Below are 22,538 nucleotides of genomic sequence, written 5' to 3' on the forward strand. Positions count from 1 at the left end.
GGAAAATAAACATTCCCGTTTTTAGCGAGCTTTTGTCGTGTAACGCAGCCTGACAGAAACACGAGGATGAAGCTGGGACTGATAGTTTATTAGGTACACAGCTTAAAACGGTCTTTGCAGTCTAATCCTCAGCACATGTAACGCATCGTCATAGTTGTGTGACTGCCGACTTAATCACCAGGACCATCAGTACAGAACCCACCCAGCTGTGGGAATGCTGATAACAGCACTGGCAGCTTACGCTAATGATGGTGCTTAGCGGACCTATCACAGTTGGACATCAGAACCGGTAGCCATGCAATGGTCATGTGACTGGCAGTAGATAATGCTGCATAGTTTGAATCAAGATGGATGAAAATGCATAAATTAATAGTTTCTCTGCACTGCACATTGTAAAACGTAACCATGGGCAACCATAACTTGACACGGTAATTTAATTCACTTTTGTTGACAGTCTACAGGCCAAGCAATGAATCCATTGAGAAATTACTCTGTAGAATATACTAGGTTTGTTCCAGTGTCTCATAGTGTTGGTGCTTCTTCCTTGCTTGCTCTTAAATTCTCCAGGGGCATTGTGGGTTATTTGAAGCCTGGATGAGAAAGTGAGCGAGCGAGAGAGCCTCGACTTGAAAGAAAATACTGAGACCGCAGAGGATGACACACTGATGGGGACAGATGTCTGCTCCAATGTCATTTGCAGAGTTTGGCTATAGATGTGGCAGAGACTCGAGCACACTCACATGTGTACACGATAATGCCAACTGCGGGCATCAAATCCTTCTCATAAGACCAGACAGGAACCGAGAGCCCCGTCTTAAAATACTGCCAGCTGCAGCAGAGGTTTGGGTTACCTTTCTCCCCGCAGGCTGATGAACTGTTTTGGACATTTCAAGTCCGTTATAAAAACTACAGCTGACCATTACACTTCCATCTGATGATGAAGACGACATCCTGCTTAGTTTGTGTGCCCGTCATGGTGGGTACCATCATATTACTCTCCTCTTCCTTGTCTGAACTTGACACCACAATGCAGCCCCGACTTTTTATTTTCAAACTTGCAGCTTTCAGTTTCAACCAACGTCACCAATGCGGAGAGTTGTTCCTCTTTTAATTGTCTGGATAAACGCGACAGTTCCACCTGCCGCTGTGGTCCGTGTCCGAACCATCTGGAATTAACCGAAGATAGACGTCAGCCCTCAGTCGTGAAGTGCAAAGCCACCGTGTCAAAGCCACATCATGTTAACATAAAGCCACGTGAAAGCCGGCGAACAGCTGAATGAACCTGCGCCGCACAGCTGACTGTTGCTCATACAGAGAAAAAAAAATCATCTAAAAACCAGGGCAGCTGATGCAGCCGTCGCCGTACGTCAGCCGTGGTCGCCCGATGACAGATGGGAGGCGACGTTTTAAAAAGCCAGATCAAGGATTAACAGCACTATCACTTACATTCATTAATTCACATCTACATTTATGGCTGAATGGTGACAAGGAGCACATGATGCTCATTTCTGCTGCAGGCCGGACACAGACAGTTCTGGTTAAATAAAAAAGGTGAACCATCAATGACAACCCAAATGTCTAAATTGGAAAAGCGCCTTGTGTGAAGGCAACACTATACAGGGGATGTTAAATGGAAACCCTCCTATATAATTACTAGTTGTTGGGCCCCTGCTGAGCTAGCATGTCGACCTAGAGTGGCCACAGCAAAGGCAAATGAGGGGTCAGGTCTAGTAAAGGGTATATTTAGTCCGTCGATGGCAAGCTTTTTAAAAACAACACGCCCTTTCCTTGAGTCACGTGGCTCTGGAAGATCTGAAAAGCGTCCCTATAAACATACAGGCAAGTCAGCTAACTGGAGGAACAAGGATTGCTGTGTGGTGTTCCCCATCCAAGAACCCAATGTGCCTCTGTAGTCCGACATGAAAGCATAATCACCAGGCACGTTTTCTTCTAATTAAAAAGGACAAAAAAAAAAAGGTTTTACTATTGACATCTGCATTGGCAAAAATAACAATAAAGCAACTTTACTTTTGAGGATCACCTAGAAAAGAGGTGACTTATGTATTATGATGACAATGGCCTTTTATGCCGTCATCCTGTGCAGTTTTCAGACACCAATGTAAACAGTCTCCTGAAGCTAATTAAGGCATTACTCCTGTACAAACAGACACTTCCTCTCCGTCTCAGAGTGTATCTGAGCCAAATGCAAATATTACATATAATGCAAAAATAGCAGTAAATGAAGAAGAAGAAAAAAAGGAGACATTTCCAGACTTGTTGTCTCGTCCAAAAACTAAGCTGGAGGAGAGGACATGCTGGAGGTGAAAAAAACTTTTTATTTTCCGCTTATCTTGGGGTGAATACTGGTACATTATACAGCCTGGGGTCACACGGAAGCCACCACTCACAGTGAAGTCATAAACCTTTCACTTGATGTAGTTTCCTTCAGGCTACTGTGATGCCAGCCAGACCTTGGGGCGTGTAATATGGGACTATTTTGGGAAGCTGCGAAAGCCCAGCTGAAGGTCTTGTGGTCCCCAGCTGAAGGCCTTGCGGTCCCAAGTTGGTGAATGTTAGTTGCATTGGTGGCTGCTTTTTTTTTTAAAACCAGCGATAACCAAGGACAGGTGACTACAGCTCCCAGCGGGGAACACATCTCTGGGGTTTGAATCATCTGACGCAGAACAAAATATCTTAATCTGATTGCCCTTCGTCACATTGCAAACATGATACTGATTTTTTGATGAGATAAAACAAAAGTCTCAAGCGACAGTTCCTCTGTTTTCCCACCAGTCATGGGACATTTGCGGGGGCTGTAAACATCACTAAAAACCCTGCTATATTCTCCTCCTCGTCTTTCCGCCGTTAAAGGAGGATTTCTTTCTGTTTTGCTTTTCTCTCAGCAGGCACTGATTTCATGGTGGTAATTTCGGCCCAGGCAGAGACAAAAACCTCCTTTGGAGTGCTGTGTGAAAACTCACCCCATCAACCACAGGCTGCCACAACACTAACAGTGTGTCCTCATGAACTTGGCATCCCAGGAGATAAAAACACCAATTTCACCGTTTCATTCACGGCGCAGAGAGGGATGAATAACACAAAGCCGAGCCTGAAACTTTTAAACACTTGCCACACTGTTTTTCCCGTGATCTGGCGGGCAGATTGAGGGCACACTTCCGTCCCCCGTGGTAATGGAAGTAATTTAAGGCATTTAAGGAAAGTTTAATCACTTCAAATTTAAGCAGGTAAAAAAGTAGATCATAAAAAAAGTAAAAGTACATCATAAAAAAGTAAAAATAAATGCCTGGGCAGCATTTATGAAAGTATTGATCCCTGGGAGACATCAGTAAACCTCCCTTAGGTACTGTTGCCGAGTAATCGTTATTAAGTTAAGCTTGAGTTGGCCCTGTGTGTCACCACTGAACGATGCTTTAATCAAACCTAATTTATTACCACACATAGTAAGATAGTAAGCTTAAGATATGCTCTTTGTTTTTGGAAGTAGGGATGGTTTATCCATTTTTTTTTTTTTACTGTTGATGTTTCTTTTGTCGTTTTTTGCACAACTGTACAAACTCTTGAATTTAGAGTTCGACTGGCAACGATTCAGCATTTGGAGCAATTCAAAGCTTGACAGGCCTGCCGTGCCTAGTTACGGTTGCTATGCTATATTGGACAGTCACTGTTCGGGGGAGGGGTTAAGCAAACAGTCGATTGCAGAGCCAAGCTGGTTGTCCAAAAGGCCACTGGAGACATGAACATAGTGGATATACATAAGACATCAAACACCAGCTTGCTTCAAAAGCAGGTAAAAACAAGAGAAGCACAACTTAAAGGGGAAAAGGAAAATCAAATCACCTGATGGAGGGCAAAATGATTGGTAAAAAAAGGAAAAGTGTCATTGGAAGAAGATTTTCTCCAGAAGCACCAAAGCCAAGCGGAATCAAATCAAAAGGTGGATTGGCCAGGTGTGGTCATGCAGAGGGTAATAAAATCAAAAAAAGGAGTACAGCCCGAGGAGGTTACAGGGGGCGGGGGCGGGGGGGTTGGAGAAGCATGCAGCATTCGTGTTGAAGCATGCAGGCCCGAGAGCAGCTCGGTGTCGGTCTGCACAGCAAAAAAAGGGGGGAGAGGAGTAGAGTTTCTGACCTGTGGCTCCTTACAAGATGCGACGCTCTTCCTCCGGAGAGAATTATAAAATCCTCAAGCTAGGGAGGGAGAAGACAGAAAGATCAGACAAGATAGTTAGTTAGACTGTGTGTGTGTGTGTGTGTGTGTGTGTGTGTGTGTGTGTGTGTGTGTGTGTGTGTGTGTGTGTGTGTGTGTGGTCGTTTGTCTAGACAATGGTTAGACAGATAGTTGCACAATAAAACTGCCATTAAATAACACAGATGGTCACCGCTGATGTGTCCATCCAAACACACACAGATCAATTTGGGAAGGACAAAACAATTATATAGTGGCTTAAATATCCACAGCCGCTGATGTCATGTGATGTCTGTCAGGATACGGCGCTAACTTTTTATAAACCAAGGACAAATGAATGAAGAGCGGCCAAATGATAAACAATATCTTGTGCTAATACTTCCAGAGGAACCTGAGGCCTGTGGCTGCTGTATTCATTTCCTCTTCCACTTTTTGGCCTTCCACAGAAAGACCAGGTGTAAATGTAAAAGCCAGCCCCTCCCTTCAACAGTTCAATCTGCTCTATGAGGGCGAAGGAAGAACAGGTTGTACAAGTTATAAGATTATATTTGATGGGAGGTATGTAGAGAAATGTTGCCCTATGCATTGGCTACAATAAAGTTTCTTGTATACATTGTTTTCCATTTCATAAAGTGAGTGAAGATGAGACATTTCACCCAAAAAACACAAAGGAACTTCAGGAGGTCAGGAAACGCATGCATGTCTAGCCATGTAATACATGTTGAGATATTCGGCTGGATAAGAGATGACTTTTTTGGTGGCGCCAGATGAAATGTCACGGACAACTATGTCCAACCGACAGCCTGACATTGGGATCTCTGGAGCCACATGACTATCATGGATCATCAACATCATGAGAACATCCTTAGGTATTATGAGGTAGTAATTTCACACTCAAAATCTCAGCTGATCTCCTTGGTTTGCTGTGCGTCAGTGTGGTTGGAGTTACACCGACCAAAAGCGTTTGAACTTCGCCCTCATCCCTCAAAAAAAAAATAAAAAAGAGAAACTGATTAAGAAAACAGGTTCTCAGGGCCTTTGATTTTTTGCACTGCGTCAGCACGGGAGTTGTGCATCACTAATGAATCAGGAGGAGAACAAAGCCTTTAGGGAATAATCTGCATCGGCAGCAACAGAATAGGTCGGCTGGAAAATTCTTTCGCTTTTCTCAAAACAAGACTTCATAAGTCAAAAGGGGAGAAACATAGAAATCTTCTTATTGCCATCGCGACAGACGGTTGGACCTCCATTCACTTCCAGGCTGTTCCCTTAGACTGCTTCCCTGAGCAAAATGAAAACCTTTACAACAAGGCTGAATACATTCTCCCTGCACAAGTAGGCAAGCTTTATTCCCACAGTCCACCACAATCCAACTCTGTGTGAGGGCAAAACGTGGCCTTACATATTTACTTTGCCTAAACTAGTTTATAGTCTATCGGACAAATTATCCCTACATCCTAAAAAAAACACTTGTTTATCTTGAAATAAACAAAAGTCTGTAAAAAATAACAGATGGATGTTGCTGGCAAAGAAACAAATATGCCCCAGAACAAGGAGACAAATCTTCCAGACAACTGAATTCAGGTCACCCAAATCAACCCAAATATGCAGATTCATTAGCATTTGCTTGGTGGAGTAAGCTACTGTAATGCAGCCCCCCCCCCCCCCCCTCCTCCTCCCTCCCCCACACCAGCCCGGCTCAACTGTATCAAAACAATAATGAGATTATGTTAAGCAGAGATGGGCAGTTAACCCACAATGCATCATATTTAGACAAAACATAACTGTATGTAACCGTCTGTCCTCAGGTTTCACATTAATAAACTGAGTGCAGCATCCTGTAATGCGTTGGTTGCGGTGGGGGAGGATTTACCCATATTACAATGGCTTATCACATAAATATAGATTTTTAGATGATGGTAAATCATAGCATCTATCTCCAGATCAGTTTCATGGTTACCATCAGTTTCCCAAAGGCACAGAGGGTTGTTCCTGTAGCTCAAGGTCAAGAGCCGTGCTGCACAGCTGCAGTGTGTAGCCACTTTGAGACGATCCTTCAACATGCACAATGTTGTATTCCCATTTCTATCCAGACTTTCCCTTTCTCCTGTCACTTCCTCACGCAAAGACACGCACACAAAGACAAAGACAAAAACAAAACAAACAAAAAAAACACGCATGCAAGCGAGCACAGATCCACGACACAGCGGGTCGCTGCCTCTCGCCCTCCTCCGACAGCATCAATGGTCCACTGGGAGAAGATGACAGTTGGCTGAGATTGATGAGCTGGAGGCCAAAGGGTGCATCCCCCTCGACATCCTTAGGAAGCACTTTGACTCGGCTTCCCTCGACTCCCACAAGACCGCGTGACAGTTGATACGGACTTCTACAATGCGCCCACGAATGCCGGTGACAACGGTGACACCACGCCTTCACATGTCTCAATTCAGGACGCCTCGAGTGGGTCGAGCCCGGGTTTGCGAGCCCAGCCGTGCCCCAAAACCACACCCTTGGTGACACGGCGGCCTGGAGAGGGCACAGGGAGGAAGTGGAGATGTCACGGGTCCGGGGTTTCTTTAATTGATGAGTGGACTTGAATGATGACCGGTCAAAGCCGGCCTTTTGACTCTCCGAGCCAGAACAAATGTATTAATGGGCTCTACTTCAGAAACTCAGACTATGGTAAACATACTGACAGGACGGGCTATTGAGCTATGATTTCCCCCCTGAGCTGATGAAAGGTCCCAGCTCTAGCTTCCATCAGGAGCTTATAACCAGCACGAGTCCATTTCTTTTTCTAGAACCCTATGTGAATTTATTTCAAATATTTCAACCAAATCCTACTATCAGAAGAGTTTCTCTTGTTTCAGCTACGTTCTGAAGTAGGTTTCCATTCATTTAAGCACCATAAAATAACACAAAACTAAGCATGCAAGCAGTGAAAACACCGGTCCTCCCATTCATTTTGAATGTGGGTCGTGTATTAAGGCTATGGCGCTGGAAACATTTAATGCAGCAGCGGCAGAAAGTTGAAAGAATAATATTTTGGAGAAACACAACCTGAATCATCAATCAACGATCCAGAACCGTTAAAGACATAAATCTTCATGCAGTCAATGGACCATTAGTGACAATGTGACGGCGCCGCACAAACTCGCAGCAAATAGCCGTCACGCCCGATGTTGTGTGACTCAGCGTGAGGCACAGCTTTGAACATTTTCACAATGACCATGCTAACATGCTGATGATCATCTGAGTTTGGCACGCCAACATGTGCTTATTAGCACTAAACAGAAAGCACATCCGAGGCTCATAAATACCAAAGTATTAGACGGACAGAAATGTTGGTCTGATGATGAGTCCACATGAAAAGTTAAAAGGACCGCCGAAGTCATTAAGATTCATTGCTGGGTCATAAAATGTCATTGAAATCCATCCAAGTATTTAGACATTTCACTCAAAACCACAAGTCAATGGAATAGTGGCACAAGAGGAAAAGCAGGGGGTCACCAAAGTAAATTCATCCTCTGGGGACCATGAACATCTGTCTCAAATTCCATGGCTGGAATTGCTGTTACATTCGTCTGGATCCAAAGTGAAAGACAAACCTCAAAAATCCCTGAAAATCAATATGGAGTATCGTTGCATGGGGAGGCAGTTAAGAGCAAAGTCCGTATTTTAAAATAAATCTTTGCCCTCGAGTGTGTGGGATTGAGAAATGTAATAATCAATCAACAAACATACAGTCAGATTGCAGATTGGATTGCACAAGGAACCTATTAAACATGTCCTCAAACGTCGTTACCCTCAAGGGTGCAACTTCTGACCAAACACTGGGGAGTTGAGCAGCTTTCCAACTGGAACACATGTTGCAGCTTTGTGTCCGTGACACTTTGAAAGCTCTTAACCCGTCTCTCATGGTGGTTTGGATTCGTTCTCCCTCGGGACCGACATGAATACACGTGTGGGGCATTAACCGATACAGATACACAACGCAAACAGATGTACAGCAGCCTGGTAAAAGCCCCTCCCTCCCCCCATCACACACTGGTATCTGTGCAGCCATCCTTACTGTCCGTCTATAAACATCCCAAGTCTCTGACAGGGCTGTCAGCGTGACCCCACAGGTGGGGGAGGGACGGAAAACGAGAAGAGGAAGAGAGAGGAAAACAGGGTTTGCTATGAGAGAGGATATTCAAGCGTGCAAATTCATACAGTGCTGGAAGAGAGAGGACAAAGAGCAGAACGTGGAGAAATGAGTAGGAGGAGGATTCTCTTATGGAAAACAAGAATGGAGCCGTTGCATAAAGACACATGAGTATGGTTGGAGGGCTTATGGAAAAACATTTTCCTTCCTGCTCCTGTCTTTGTGTTTTACCCCCAAAAAGGACGGGGGGCAGCCAGTTGGAGGTACAATCCACAGCTTACACGTAGAAAATGTGTACTTTGACAATATGATTTGGTGAATTGTCTTTCTGCCCTACTTTCATGCATGAAGCAATAAAGTGAACGCTGGGGCAAATGATTTGGAAACAAGCAACAAAAAAAACAGAACAACTGGGTGAAATTCCAGTTCATTCAAATCCTGCATGGAGGGTGCATGGACTCTGCACTTTTGCACACAAACATACACCCACACCCACACACACACACCCACACACACAAAGCAGTGTGTTGAAGAGGATTAACGGCGGATTGAATTTCTACAGAAAGAATCCCTGTCTACAAGCACTACGGAGCAAATCTGGCTTTAGAAACTTTCCTCATCCCAGAGCATCCTGGTACAATAGGAGGCTGAACTTTAAAGTCCTGCAGTTGAAACGTGTTCATTTTTGGGGAGGGGAGAGCACATCTGCAGCTGGATAATAAGCACCTGAATCAAAGGTGACATCTGCATTGAAAACACAAGACACACAAGAAAAAAAAACAACTCTTTTACTATACAAATGTGAAACGTACGTGCACTTTGTGGGAAAACTGCAAAGTTTTCAACTTCCTATCTGCAGGCTAGTGTGTATCTGGGAAAACCAATTGGAATGCTTACATCTGCAGGAATGTCCACTGATATCCCGCTTTGTGTAAATGTTTGCTCATGAGAAAAAAAAAGAGAAACATTTGTGTGTGTGTGTTTCAGAGAGCAAATAAATAGCCGTCTTCTTCTGCCTTTGTATGAATCTTAAGTAGTCCCACGTTGAGGGAGGCTTTGTTCGCCGTCACCGTCGGGGGGCACGTCCTCCAACTTTTCCCCTCACTTCCTTTTGGCGTAACATTTATCATTCTTCCTCCAACGAACAATCATCCTACAACATGGACGAGCATCTAGCGCACAATAAAAACTACCGCCCCCGCCCCCCTTTCTGGTTGCTCGGATACCTTTCATCCAGCGGGACAGCTTGTCAACAACATCATCACTTACTTAGAGACTCCCAACCTTTCACTTTGCATCGCTTTCGGTCCAGCAGAGCCTCATTAGAAAAAAAAAACACACACTGCTGCATCTTGTTTTTTAAAACATAGCTTCCAAGATCATTTTTCTTTTTTCTTGCTTGCCTTTTATGTTGCATCCAAAACACTTAAAAACCTTCCAAGCTCAAACGTCGGGCTCTGCAAAAACTTGCAACGCATCCTTAAACGAACAGCTGAAGTGGTACAACCTTCTAATTTGCAAGAGAAAGTCCCCTCTGGGCAAATATAGCATCATCCAGCTCTGCTAAAAGATGCACGAGATTTCATGACATTATATATTTCGGGTGTTAACCAAGAGAGCTTCCCTGAGGCCTGTTTCATAGAAAGCCAGAGTGACTCACCAGATCTCCTCCGAGAGATGCTTGAGTTTGACTAAAGTGCATCCATACGGCGATTCCCATCAACCTCCATGTCATCGACCTACACTTAATATTCATAAACCTCCTCTGCTTCTTCAGTCCTGTACAAGTGCCATGATTCATCAAAGTATTCTCAAAACAACCCGTTTCTTCAGTTTTGTTCCAGATAGACCGTTTATTCTTTTTTTTTTTTAAACTGCGCCTTTCATTTTCTGTAACTCAAGCACATAATGGGCCCCGGACTTGTTTGGCCTTCGCCATGCGTTTGCTACCCTTTGAGCTGACTGGTCCGCGCCACTTATTCCTCTTATTATGAACGCTGACAGCAGATTATTTTGCCTACTGCGCCCAAAATCCTCCGTCCTCTCTATAGATCAAATCCAAGACCGAACTGAGAGACAAAAGGCAAAGTTGACAAAAGAGACAAAAAGGAGATAGGGAGCATAGAGAATGGGTCCTAAATGAAAAGGGGGGAAGACGGAAAAAAGACAAAAAAGATGGAGAATGTAGAGAAGGAGCAAAGGAAGAGGTAGAACGGCAAAAGGCTCCAAACCCTCTAAATGACTGTTTTGTCAGGGGAATAAAGCCCAACAGCAGCAGCAACATACCAGCACAGTGAACAAGAATGCAAATCAGCCCCGATGCAAATGTCATACGTCTTCAGGGGCAAAACAGACTGTCTTTATGCCAAACCAACCCCCCCTACCCCCAACACAACACACTTCTCTCTGTGCTACCAGAACCCCCATTCTCCTCCACCGCTGCACTGCAAACACACTCTCACAAAACACTTCCAGGAGACAATCTTGTGCAGAGCGAGAGAAGTGGAATCACAAGAGACAACATCATCTTCTTACTTCACACTGCACAAAGGGGGACACACAGAGAGTACAGTGGGCTCTTTGCATGCATGCAACACAAACGCACTTTTGAGGGGGGAAAAGGTTAAACCACTTACTTGTCTGTCATGGCGTCGGCCAGCGAATACTGATTCATTAAGACGCCTTTTCACTTTCCTTCACACAGTGAGAAATGGTTGAAGGGAGAGACCCGAGGCAAACGTCTCAACACCAGTCTACGAGAGAGGGGGAGAGCAAATCATTCATTCACACCGACAGCAGGTAGACAAGATAACAGCAGTAACTCAAGGAAAACCACCATGTAAACGACTATTGTCGTGATCATTTAAGATTAATTCATCAAAGTGATGAATTTAGCTTGTTTTACTCGACCGACTGTCAAAAACCCAAAGATATTCGGTTAACCATCACAGATGACAAAGAAAAAACATCAAATCATCTTTTTTATGTTAAATTTTGTGTATGTAGGTCAAGTGAGGATTCAGTGCTCTCTGATGGGAAGCAAACACTTTAGAAAACAAGCACATCACATTTTCTGTGATGGTTTCTGCACACCAGTGAAATCCATGGTCCAGGCTGGGGCCACTGGGGCCACCGCTAACTTTGCAGACACGCTTCACTTGCTCACAATTAGCCTAGCAAGTTCTGGTCTCTTAGACTTTCTGGGGGATACTGTTACCATAGTTACCGAGGCAGCCGACCAGCCAGCTAGCTTGTATAAATAGAGTGAACCAAGGAATCCTCCGGGCCGCGAGCAGACAGTATGAATCCAATCACAGACGAAGAATGCATTGTGTGAGCGGGGAGCGCCGGGGCCAGTTCGGGCTCTGTGGAGCTGGATCAAAGCTGGCATAATCCATAAATCACTGCTAATGAAAAGATAACGCACATTATCAAGTGGGTGGAACAAGTGCCATGGTTTAAAAGAAAGGAAATCTATGAAAAACACACCTCTGCTAATGATGCATATTTGGGGATGCGCATGAAACAGCAACTGTTCACTGCCAGCGTTCAGATTTTGAAATATTAATGAGGCGATGAGACGAGACGCATCCTGTGCCCTGTACGCCGATGACGAGCAAACTCAACAAAAGCCGCCATTAGCGATTCAGCTTATCTGCCTTTAAACGGCAACGATAGCAGCGCATTAGATTCATAGATTAGATCCGGGTTTGTGTCAACACACAGATTTAAATCTGCCAAAAGGGAGATTTAGGTTCCATAAGCAGATAAAGGGATATAGAGATACCAACTTACAGACAGTCAAGTACACATGATTGACCCGGGGCAGAAAAGGAAAGATTTAAATCACGTTTCACCTCAGAAATAGGTCTATTTCAGTTAATAATCCCACACTGATTAACCAAAGAGGACTCAATGGTTTTACTGCCGTCTGCGACAACTGGAGGGAGGTAGAAGAGTGAAGGTAACCCCCACCCAATCAATCCCATCAGCCCCAAAGCCAGACAGAGAGCCACCAGCCTCGGAGTCTGTCTGTGTGGGGATGTTGGGTCCAGAGGCTGACGTAGCCCTCTTCCCATGCTTTCCTTTCCACTTTCCATACTACGCCACACCTGAATTCTGCACCCTGCATCCTTAAGACCTCCATTTACCTCCAATGCTCATCTGTCTCTCTAATTTCCCTGTCTAATGGCAGCCCGTTGAACTTTTGTCAGTCATGTGTCAGTCTTCAGTCCAGAAAGAGGCATTAGCCGTTTACACCAAAGTAATCTCTGCTAATCAATTAAGTTCCATTTCCTCTCGTCTCTCAGCCACCGTGTCTTTAGGAAATATATAAACGCAAAGACTCTGACATCACAGTTATTATCGGGTCAATATTTGAATGAATTGGGGTTATCCAGCAATGTTTAATTCTTTGTTAAAGAACAAAAGAAATGAGGCTCCATCAGAATGTTTTGTATGAAATGTCACAGCATTTCTCTCAAGAAGCACAATAAGCCCATTTCTGAATGACATTTCCTTACATTACTGAATTGTTGAAATATGCAAGAATCCATGCTTTTGCACAATGTGACAATATGAGTTTTATATGAACATATCTCATGCTTTCCCATGCACGCTGCTATGATGATGTATGCAGTGTTTTCCTTGAAAAGGCGGGAGTTCTTTACCCAAAGCCCGAAATTAAACTCTCACGCAAACAATGATGCGGTGCCCCGATGCTGGCGTTCAACAGTGCTCAACAATAAAGAACAAGAGATCTGCAGCCGGTGGTTTAGAAAGGGTCACTGAAATGTCAACAGATAGAATTGTCTCCACCGGTGCACGGCTGAGATAGAGACGCACTCAGACAGAAGAACAGTGCTCTTGAAAGTAGAGTGATAGCACTTGAAATCAGACAGCTAGCTTTGATCTACCTGAGCCAAACACTCAAACGATTACAGCCAGCATCTTTTTTTTTCCAGCCGCGTCGATGCCCAGTTAAAAGACGTGTGGCGTGGTGAAGGAAAATCTGAAATGTCCAAGCAGGGAGGACAATGCCACTCCTTATGGGTGATTTATGAGTGCTGACAGCAGCCAGCCGGGGGAAAACAAACCGTTTCCACATCTAAAGCTGGTCAGACGCTGTGCAATTTGGTATTTTAACTCACACTTTATTTTAAAAATCAGCCTGTCTGCACAGCCAGAACCTTTTCATTCGATTCATCGATTGACCTGCCACGACCGCACCGAACCTACGCACGCAACCCCTGGTTGGTTGCTTTGAGTGACGGCTGCAATAAAGTTTATTAAAACAAGATGGCTGGATCGTCGATGTTGACAAAAAGTCAAAAGGCAGCGTTTTTTTTCCTGCACTTCGATCTGAAAAAAAAAAAAGAAAGACACAAAGTCTCGGATGTCTAGAAGATTCAGACAATGTGTCTACGTTCGGTTTAATATCACAGTCCTCAACACGTGTCGTGTAAAAACATGACTCCGGCAGCCATGAGGGCAAATCGCACTGTGCATCTGCTCGAGCCCAAAGACAGCCGACCAGAATTTCAGACATGCCAGAAATCCATCCGATCGTTAATCAACCGCACGCAACTCAGGCCAAATCCATAGTGTATGTCCAGCTTTGCTGTTAACAAGACAGTGCCAATACTGCCCTTTTTCTATTTGCTTTTTCATTTTTCAAATCTTAGCTCGTAAAAATAGGCACACAAAAGCGGCTGATCTAAGTGAAATGTGGGTATTTACTCAAATAAAGCCACAGCAGAGTCCCACTCACCACCTCCAGAAAACCTGCCATCCGCCACAACACTGAATTATTTACCCCTCAAATGCAATTTGGGTAAAAATAGCATGTGCTGCACTGCAGGTTCTCTGCACTGCACATGGTAAGCATAAAAAAAAAAGCAATCTGGTTGATGTGGCGGAGGAACAAGGTGTTGACATTTTGACGCGCCGGCAGTCAACACATTCGCGGGCGTCCACGCCGAGACGTGAATCTTACCATCATCGGAGGGGGAAGATCCTGCAGGTTGAGAGGGGAGGAAAAGAGACGCTCTTCCAAACTGGCTCAGTCACACTGTCATTACTGGGAAAGTCGGCAGTGGTTTGCATGACAGATGAAAAAGAAAATAGAATATGATCATCCGGCACGAGCGCTTGGTCACCTCCTCCCTCTCTGCTCCCCGGTCATGCTCCTTCTCTCTCACACTCCCTCCTTTGGTCTCCCCCCTGCCTCTCTGTCTTGCACGATAAACACACACAAAAAGCACACGAGAGGCTGCAAAAGGTGGAGAGATGGTGCTTTCATTTAAAGGGCTGTTTCACTTTAAATCAAAAAAGGGTGGACTGTCTACGCCCGGTTTCCTCTGTCACAGCAGTCAAACGCTGCTTGCCAGCGGAGAGCGGCGGCGCTGAGATCGCGCCTCTGGAAACCGTCAACGCACACAATTGCAGAGAAGGGGGAGGGGGACTTTTGGGGTGGCGGGTGAGGGGAGGGGAGACGGGGGGGAGGGGTTGGGGGCTGAGGTTAGGGTAGTGTGTATCTGCGTCTGTCGGGTTGTGTCTATTGTTGTGGGGACTTCTTTTTTTTGTGAATGGGGGACTACAGATCCAGCTGCCTTCCTCTCTCAGCACTGTATTCAGCTGGGTCATCTACACACAGTTGCCAGTTCAAAAAGCACACCAAGCTAAAACTAACAGTCTAATAGAGCCTCAACACAAGCTGACCATGAGCAGGTGAGTCGCTCCATGACTGCTGTAATCAACTGGCAACACACACACAGTTTAACTGTAAAGACAGTTTGCATCCTCAGGCCATGAATCGTTGACGGGACTCGTTCCTCTCTATGATAACGCTTAACTAAAATACTGAGCCACAACAAGCTGGTGAAAGAAAAACTGATGAAAATCTGCTGCCTGCAAATAAGGTTTCTGTCATGCAACATCTCCTCTATGCAAAACTAACAAGCTCTTCTGATAGTGACACAAATGAGGGGAGCACCTTCCGTCTAGTCGGCTGTGTGGCGCAGCAACAGAATGTACTGTATGTCCAGCTCCCCTCTCCATTCCCTTCCAGCTGCCTGCTCTCGGCAACACAACGCTGGGAACATTTTCAAAAGCATAAAAGTGACCTGTCAATAGCGGCGCATCAGCACACTTCCTGCACTCTCAGCCCAAGCAGTCAGGGCTTGGGCATCTTGGGAATCTTCACAGATTTCCTTGAGAAGTTCTCCAAGAATGCAACTACGCCCAGCGCTTTCAAATAAATAAACGGGCCGCGGTGCTGCGGACGCCAAAGTTTCTTTGGATCGCTGAGGAGACGTGAAGCCGAGCCCTGCGGGGCGTGGAGCGTTCCTCACCTTTATAGTCACCCCCCCGAACAAAGAAGCACAGGAAACCAGGATCTAACGTCCACTGTTTGTCTTTGCATCAGCTGATGTAAAACCGACATTCAATCATGAGGCCGTTTTGCTGAGACATCTCTGGAATGCAGCAGTGCATTATGCACGGCCACTGACACGCGAGCGCACACATAAAGCTCCTACACATGGCGCTGTCTGCGGCCGATACGGAGCCAGATGCTTCCCTCTTCGCCGGGAGGAAATTATTCCAGCCCGAGGGTGTTGGGATACTTTGGGGTGTGGCAGTAGGTTTGTGTGCGTTTCAAAAAGAGGAGGTGGGGGGTTGCCCCAGATGTCTGTTTCATAGAGCCAGCACAGCACACCTCCACATCAGACTGGCTGCCTGACCTCTAACCCTTTAAATCCAGCAGGACCAAAACAATGAGGTTACTACAAGACATCAAAATCCACCCCCCTCACTTGTTTCCTAAAAGGCTCTTAGGAACTACCGTTGTCATGTGCTACTTCCAGTCTGCAATGCGTAGGATTTAGAATTAAATTGAGCCGTGTTTGTGACTCCACTGCCAGCTGATTCCTGATAATTAGATCGCTAATGAGCAGGAAGGAACAATAAGGGGTTGTGTGTGTCCGTGTCAGAGATGTAGCACCTTTTACAGTGACCTCCACGGCAGGAGGTGAAGTGTCGCTGCCCGGACCATTTTGCAGGTATTCCAGCCTTTTCTTCCACAGGAGGCTGGCTGACGACCAAACTCAGCAGAGGGGACGAGAACAAAGCCTCCGAACGCTCATGAATGGTCACCCTCAAATCCATTAAGAGCTTATTCAATTACCTGACAGCGGAGTGACTGCGGGCATGTGAGGAAACGTGACGTCTTGGTCGAACGGCGTTTGCATCTCAAGGGTGACACACAAACACAGAATGTGTGCTTAATGGGCGCTCCTATATGCGGCGCTGGACGCGCTCCAGTAAGAGCCGATTTCAATGGTCCCACCGTTTTACAAGAGAGGAATCTGACAAACAGCCAGGACTCGGCCTGAAAACCAAACAGGGCATCCAAGTAAATAACCCCCCGACGTCCAAAACAAATGCCATTCCTGCACAAAGTTCAAGTTTAGAACAAAACCCTCTTTCAGCCACAAAGTTCCCACCCATTTTAAATTGATTGCCGATTAGTTTTTTTTTTTTTAAAGGAGGGACTCTAAATCAGCGTTTGCATGCTTATGTGCGGTTATCATTAACAAGCAAGAGCGTTCTGTGTAATTTCATTTAGCACATGTGAATCCTGTGCTTCCAATGAGTCTGGGGGAAAACGACAAGGATAGCTCAGTTGCTCCACTAATAGTATTTAAGCAAATCAAACACAGACACACACACAAAAAGAGGACTAATTAGTTTTCCTGAAATGGGAAGTCCTGGGAAAGAAATGTGTGCAAAGATTTCCTCCCATAAAAAGCCGGTATGGGAGAGTCTACAAGTCTAGAAAGAAAGACGAGTTGTCTTCAAGACTACGCAGAAGCCGAGGACAGAGAAGGGAAAAGACGTTTACTACACAGATTCTCACCCAAAACGACACATCTACCCTTCTTTCCGACGGCGGCTCCGGAGCCCGTCAATGACAACCGTACAAACACAACCTCTAACCTGAGGGGAGCGTCGGTGTGACGGAGCCTCTCAGCGGCACGCAGCCAGCGGTTTAATGATTTGTCTGCTGCTGGTGAATGATCACACAGCAATATCCTGTTCTGGCTGGTTCTCCGGGCCCCCCCTGAGGGGTCTAGCTGACATGATTCTGGCTTGCCCCGGTGCTGCTGAAGCGCCAGCCAGCCCATCATATTGACAAGATCCGGGTGCCCCCCTCCTCCCCACCACCATGCCTGATACGACCCAGCAAAAGGACCTGAGGAATCAAACTCGATGAGGCAGAAGAATGACTTATTGGGGCTGCGAGGGAAGGGGTGTCATGGCCCACGCATTTGGATAAAGACGAGGGAGACGAGGGGCGGTTAATGTCACTAACGAAGCAGTGGAAAACAGATTTAGAAAACACAACAGCTGTATTTGTTTTTATAAAAAAAAGGGGAAAACTAAACAGCCGGTGTCCTTTTAAAATTCCACAGTGCTTATGCAACCTAAGCCTGTATGTAATGTGAGGGGCGTTTCTTCTTCCCTCCTAAACACGGAGCATTCATTCATTTCCTGCGTGTGATGGTAAACGGCACAAAGATATAGACGAATCATAGATGGTTACTTTCATTATTAGTTCATTTGTAGATTTTCTTCTGGATAGAAATCGCTGAATTCTTTGGTCTCAAGAAACAAACAAAAGAAACCAGACAAAATAGATTAAAAAAACAGCCAAAACAATTTCCTGGAGCCCAAAGCGACGTCTTCAAAGAGCCTTTTGTCCCAAAGGTCAAAAATATTCCATTTACTATAATGAAGCAAAAGCAAATGTTCCCATTTGGGAAAGTGGAGTTATTTAAAACGTGGCTTTGGGTTTATTTTCTGTCGGTCAACTAAATAAGCAATACACCGAAAAACTGGAGCCGTGAAGGCACAAGTCTCTCCTTCTTCAGTCCCTCAGAAGTTCATGTTCAGGTTGAAGGAGGTCAAGAGAAGCACCACGGTGGTGATGGTGAAGTATGAATTATACTGCTGGGGGCCAGGAGAGTTCAGTTAGCCAGGTCAGAGGGCAAAAGGTGAGACAGAAAGCAGCTCCTTAACTTCTTACTGCTCCACCCTGGTCCACGCAGAAAGACGCGCACGCAGGTGAAATGTTTATGACGGTCCGCTGATGAGCCGAAGCTGAACTGGACCAGTCCTCCAAGTCTTGGCACAAGACGCCTTCCAGACTGAGGAAACTTCAAAAACTCGAGCCACAACAGTGCGCGCAGGTATTTCTCTGGCCTGGTGCTCCAACCAGAACCAGACTCCGCACAAACCGCAGTAACGTGGATGGATATGCTTCAGCGCTGTCAATAAAAAAGCCCTTTTGTTGCCGCAGTGAAAGAGCAACCCTTGATTTATGCATGCCAAGGGTAGAAACCCCTGAATGACCTCCGGGTGCCAGAATGGCATTTCCAAAGTGCACGGGGAGTTTAATCTTTAAAAAGATTCGTGCGAGCATGGCTGGTGAACACGCACTATTTTCTCCCGGAGGTACGTCGCGAGGACAGTGACAGCGGCCGTGCGGACTCGCAGAGCAACGAGTCGTCCGCTAACATCTTATTTTTTCTTATCCCCCCACTGCAGTCGGGCTTTTGAAACTTAAATGTTTTATCCTGCGAAGAAACACGTTACACCTCAAGCATGTGTTCGAACTACGACCTGGTGTTTTCGGGTCTCGGTTGAGGGGCTTTTCGGCTGCAGCGCAACAAGTGCAGTGGAGAGTCCGCGGCGGCGCGCAGGAACACGCGCGGCGGGGCGCGGGCTGGAACAACGCAGCGATACGAACCGGGGACGCGGTTCGGCTGGTACGAGCTAAAGGCTGCGCTGGAGCGAGACCCGAAGGTGCTACTCACCGTGGGTGGAGGGGGGGAGGCTTCCTCTTTGTCCCGGCGTGTCCGGAGATGAGCGTCGGTGCAGCAAAGTTTGGTGGGTCTCCGTCTCTAAACTCTCTCTCTCAGCGCAGCATGGCGGCGGCTGGGGCCAGGGACTGGATTCAAACCTCTCTGGGTTGTGATATCAACAGACAGGGGGAGGGTGCAGGGGGAGGCGGCGGGGGGAGGCGGCGCTGCTGAGGGAGAACTACTCGGAGACCTTCATACTTATGGAACGTGAAGCAATGTCAAAATAAAGGTCCTTCATTTAAAACAGGACAGAACAGGCGGATTAGCTCAAAATGGGTTTAAATTAACATAAAAACGGATATTATGCAGAATATTATTATAATAGATTTAGATTATTGATGCATAATCACTTTAATGTTGCAGCTGACAATCCCTTCAGGAAACAATACAGTATTATCTTAATTTATAATACTATATATGAATTATGCACGAAGTTATGCACTCTGAATCGCAGTGGTTTATAAGTGTCAAGTAATATGAAAGTGAAAATACTAAAGTAAAGTGCAAGTACCTCAAAACTGCACTGAAGTACTTCTATGATTTTATTTTCTGCACCCACAATAGCAAGTGGTGGAAGGTAACTAATTTAAGTACTGTACTTAAGTATGAGTTTGAGGTACATTACTTAATTTTAGATAACTTCTACTCCACTATATGCCACTGCACAACTGCTAAAAATAAGTATATTAAAAGTAATTCAAGTTGTTTAACCAAGTCAAGTTATTGACAAATATATAAATTGATTAAAACTGGACATATAAATACGTAAACGTATGTATTTATGTACAGTGACGTACATACAATTTTGAGGTGTTTGTACATTATTCAAGTATTTCCATTTTGCACTCCACTTCATTTCAGAGGTAAATGGGCTTTTTACGGCGTTACAGTTAATGGTATCTGGATTTACTGGTTATATTACATATTACACAAATACAACTATGAAGCATACATAAAACATTACCAAACACAGTGCGTTCAAATTAGCTCCACCTCCTCCAGCCACGCTATTGTAGCTGTGTTTATATGCTTCTGTAGTAATAGTCCAATTTCAAATACAATGATGCTGCACTTTTCTTAAAACTTCTGTACCTTTACTTTGAGTTTTGAATGTAGGACTTTTTCAAAGGCTTCTTTCTTTAAATGTATGTAATTTAGGTGGAGAAAAATATTCCATTTAATTTCAATTCAATCATTCAAACCCCAAAAACTTCCAGAAAGGAGGACATGACCTTAATGTCGTCTGTGGTAGCCAGTGACAGCCCCGGTGGAGAATCAGTTACCTTAAACCTTGGCTGAGAGGACTCTGTAGGTGGGGCCGGTGGGTTTAAAAGGTCACAGTTGGAGGTCAAAGGTTACACAACATTTTCCTAAAGGAGAAGTGAATCAAAAACACAGTGAAGGAAAGACAGGCTGACCCTTGTGTCATTGTGCAGGGCAGAGGAGGAGGGAGAGGGGTTTTCCATGGCACTGCCGGCCGAATACAATACCATCTTTGAGTAAAAGACAAATCGCTGCTGGTGGAAGACAGAACAGCAGCCAGTCTACCTCTGTGGCTGCTTTGTGGCTTCGCTAAATAACAGTTTACCTGCGCAGCTGAGCTCCAATGTGTCTAAAATGTACGTTTCTTCGCCGTAGCCTTAAATATGCCAATACTGTCGGCAACTTCCGCTATACTACAAATTGTTTATTTTCACATCAGCCCCTGGTGAATTTAGAGCTTAGGGTTAAAGGCTGGCCGGAGTTAAAAGGGGACGATAAGAGCTGCCTGAAATGAATACGTAAAGCAGCTGGGTTTATCTTCACTCTCTGACATGTGCTGCTAAGAGAAAACAGGTGACCGAGGAATGTGCACTGAAACCCAAACGTAATGCTGGTGCTCAAATGATTTGTCACCACTTATACAGATCTGCATTTTAAAAGACATTTTATGATCTCATAGGATTTCTACATGTAGGTCTTTTCTCTATTATCTGCCCCCCAAATTCTACCTGATGGTTGTTAATTTACCGTCACTCTGCATTAAAAAAAAAAAAAAATTGTTTGTTTTAATGCTCCTCCAGATAAGAATATCAGATAAATGTCCAAAATGTAAATGCCACAGGAACAGTGAGTCACACACGCACAATAGATGAGAACGTAATAGAGTTAAGGTGTAGATTTCCAGTGTAAGTATATGATCTTCATGCCTGAGCGCTTCAGACACACCAGTTGGATATATTTAGAGTCCCTAGCTGGTGTATCCATGCTACAAGGCATACCACAATTATTCACAACACTGGAAGGCCCAGCGCTGGTCTGAGGTCAGTCAAGAGGGGAGTGCATGTGTTTGTCGACTGGTACGGTACAGGATCAACACCACAGGAGTCAGAGGTCAGGGCCACTGCTCCGTTCATATCACAGATATATATATATATATATACATATGCAGTAAACACATGGGTTTAATAAGGCACATCAACCCCTATATACAAGATCCGATAAAGCTTACGTTTTAAAATACTTCCTTAAGTAGTGAGGTCATTCAGCTATAAACAGAGGTTAGTCAGTACTGTTGCCATGAAAAATGAGGCAAAGAGGTTCAATGATAGATTCATCATTAAATATTAACAAATAACATCTTGTTTCCCACAATTGACGAAATGCAGTACAACAAGCTACAAGACAGAGATTTGCTCAATAACTGCTTTTGGTATTATTTGTATTATCTTTTCGGACACATGTTAAGGTTGTTGTGCGACTTAATCCCATTAAATAGAAATAATTCCTGTAGGACAGATTTACAGGAGTTTGGTGTAAATTGCTTTCTCACTTGATCAAATGCAGTGGTGTATTTATTTATTTTTTTACATAAGCTTATTAGTCCACATATTTCCCTAAAGCAATAGTCGTGTAATAAATAAACTGGTGAGGTTTACTTTAGGAAACAACATGTTGACTGACAGCAGTGTGGTAGAGCAGTACCATCTAGTGGCAAATATCAAACAGCTCATCCATATGTTGAATGAACGCACGTGGACGTACCTTGCGCGTGCGCAGAAGGGTGTGCCTGATTATCGTTTGAGTTATAATCGGAAATCATTTATTTTTAAAGAGCAACGTGATGCTCTTTGAAATGTTGAAACGTATTGGATTGGTGAGAGTGTGCAAGCGGGTATATTGGGTATTTTTCACCGGAAATCCCATCCACGTCTCCGACACATGACTGTACCGCGCCCCCTGGAGGCAAGTTGATGAAAGTCAACATCGTGATGTAACTG

The 22,538-nt window shown here is 44.9% G+C and overlaps 1 protein-coding gene across 3 annotated transcripts in view; it reads right to left on the reverse strand.

Annotated features, from left to right (window-relative positions):
* Positions 1-19,365, reverse strand: part of sema4d (sema domain, immunoglobulin domain (Ig), transmembrane domain (TM) and short cytoplasmic domain, (semaphorin) 4D) — a 37,473-nt gene extending 18,108 nt beyond the window's left edge. For 2 of the 3 annotated variants that reach the window (XM_084035607.1, XM_084035604.1), the window contains exons 1-2: positions 19,231-19,365; positions 10,990-11,106 (exon numbers count right to left, since the gene is read on the reverse strand). In XM_084035607.1, coding sequence (XP_083891733.1) covers positions 10,990-11,027 — 38 coding nt within the window. In that variant the 5' untranslated portion in view covers positions 11,028-11,106; positions 19,231-19,365. Of the gene's footprint in view, positions 1-4,149; positions 4,209-10,989; positions 11,107-19,230 lie in introns of all 3 variants that reach the window. The other variant, XM_084035605.1, reaches the window with a different exon arrangement.
* Positions 19,366-22,538: the final 3,173 nt, after the last annotated feature.

Source organism: Eutrigla gurnardus (genome assembly GCF_963514095.1).
Source record: "Eutrigla gurnardus genome assembly, chromosome: 19".
NCBI classification, from domain to species: domain Eukaryota; kingdom Metazoa; phylum Chordata; class Actinopteri; order Perciformes; family Triglidae; genus Eutrigla; species Eutrigla gurnardus.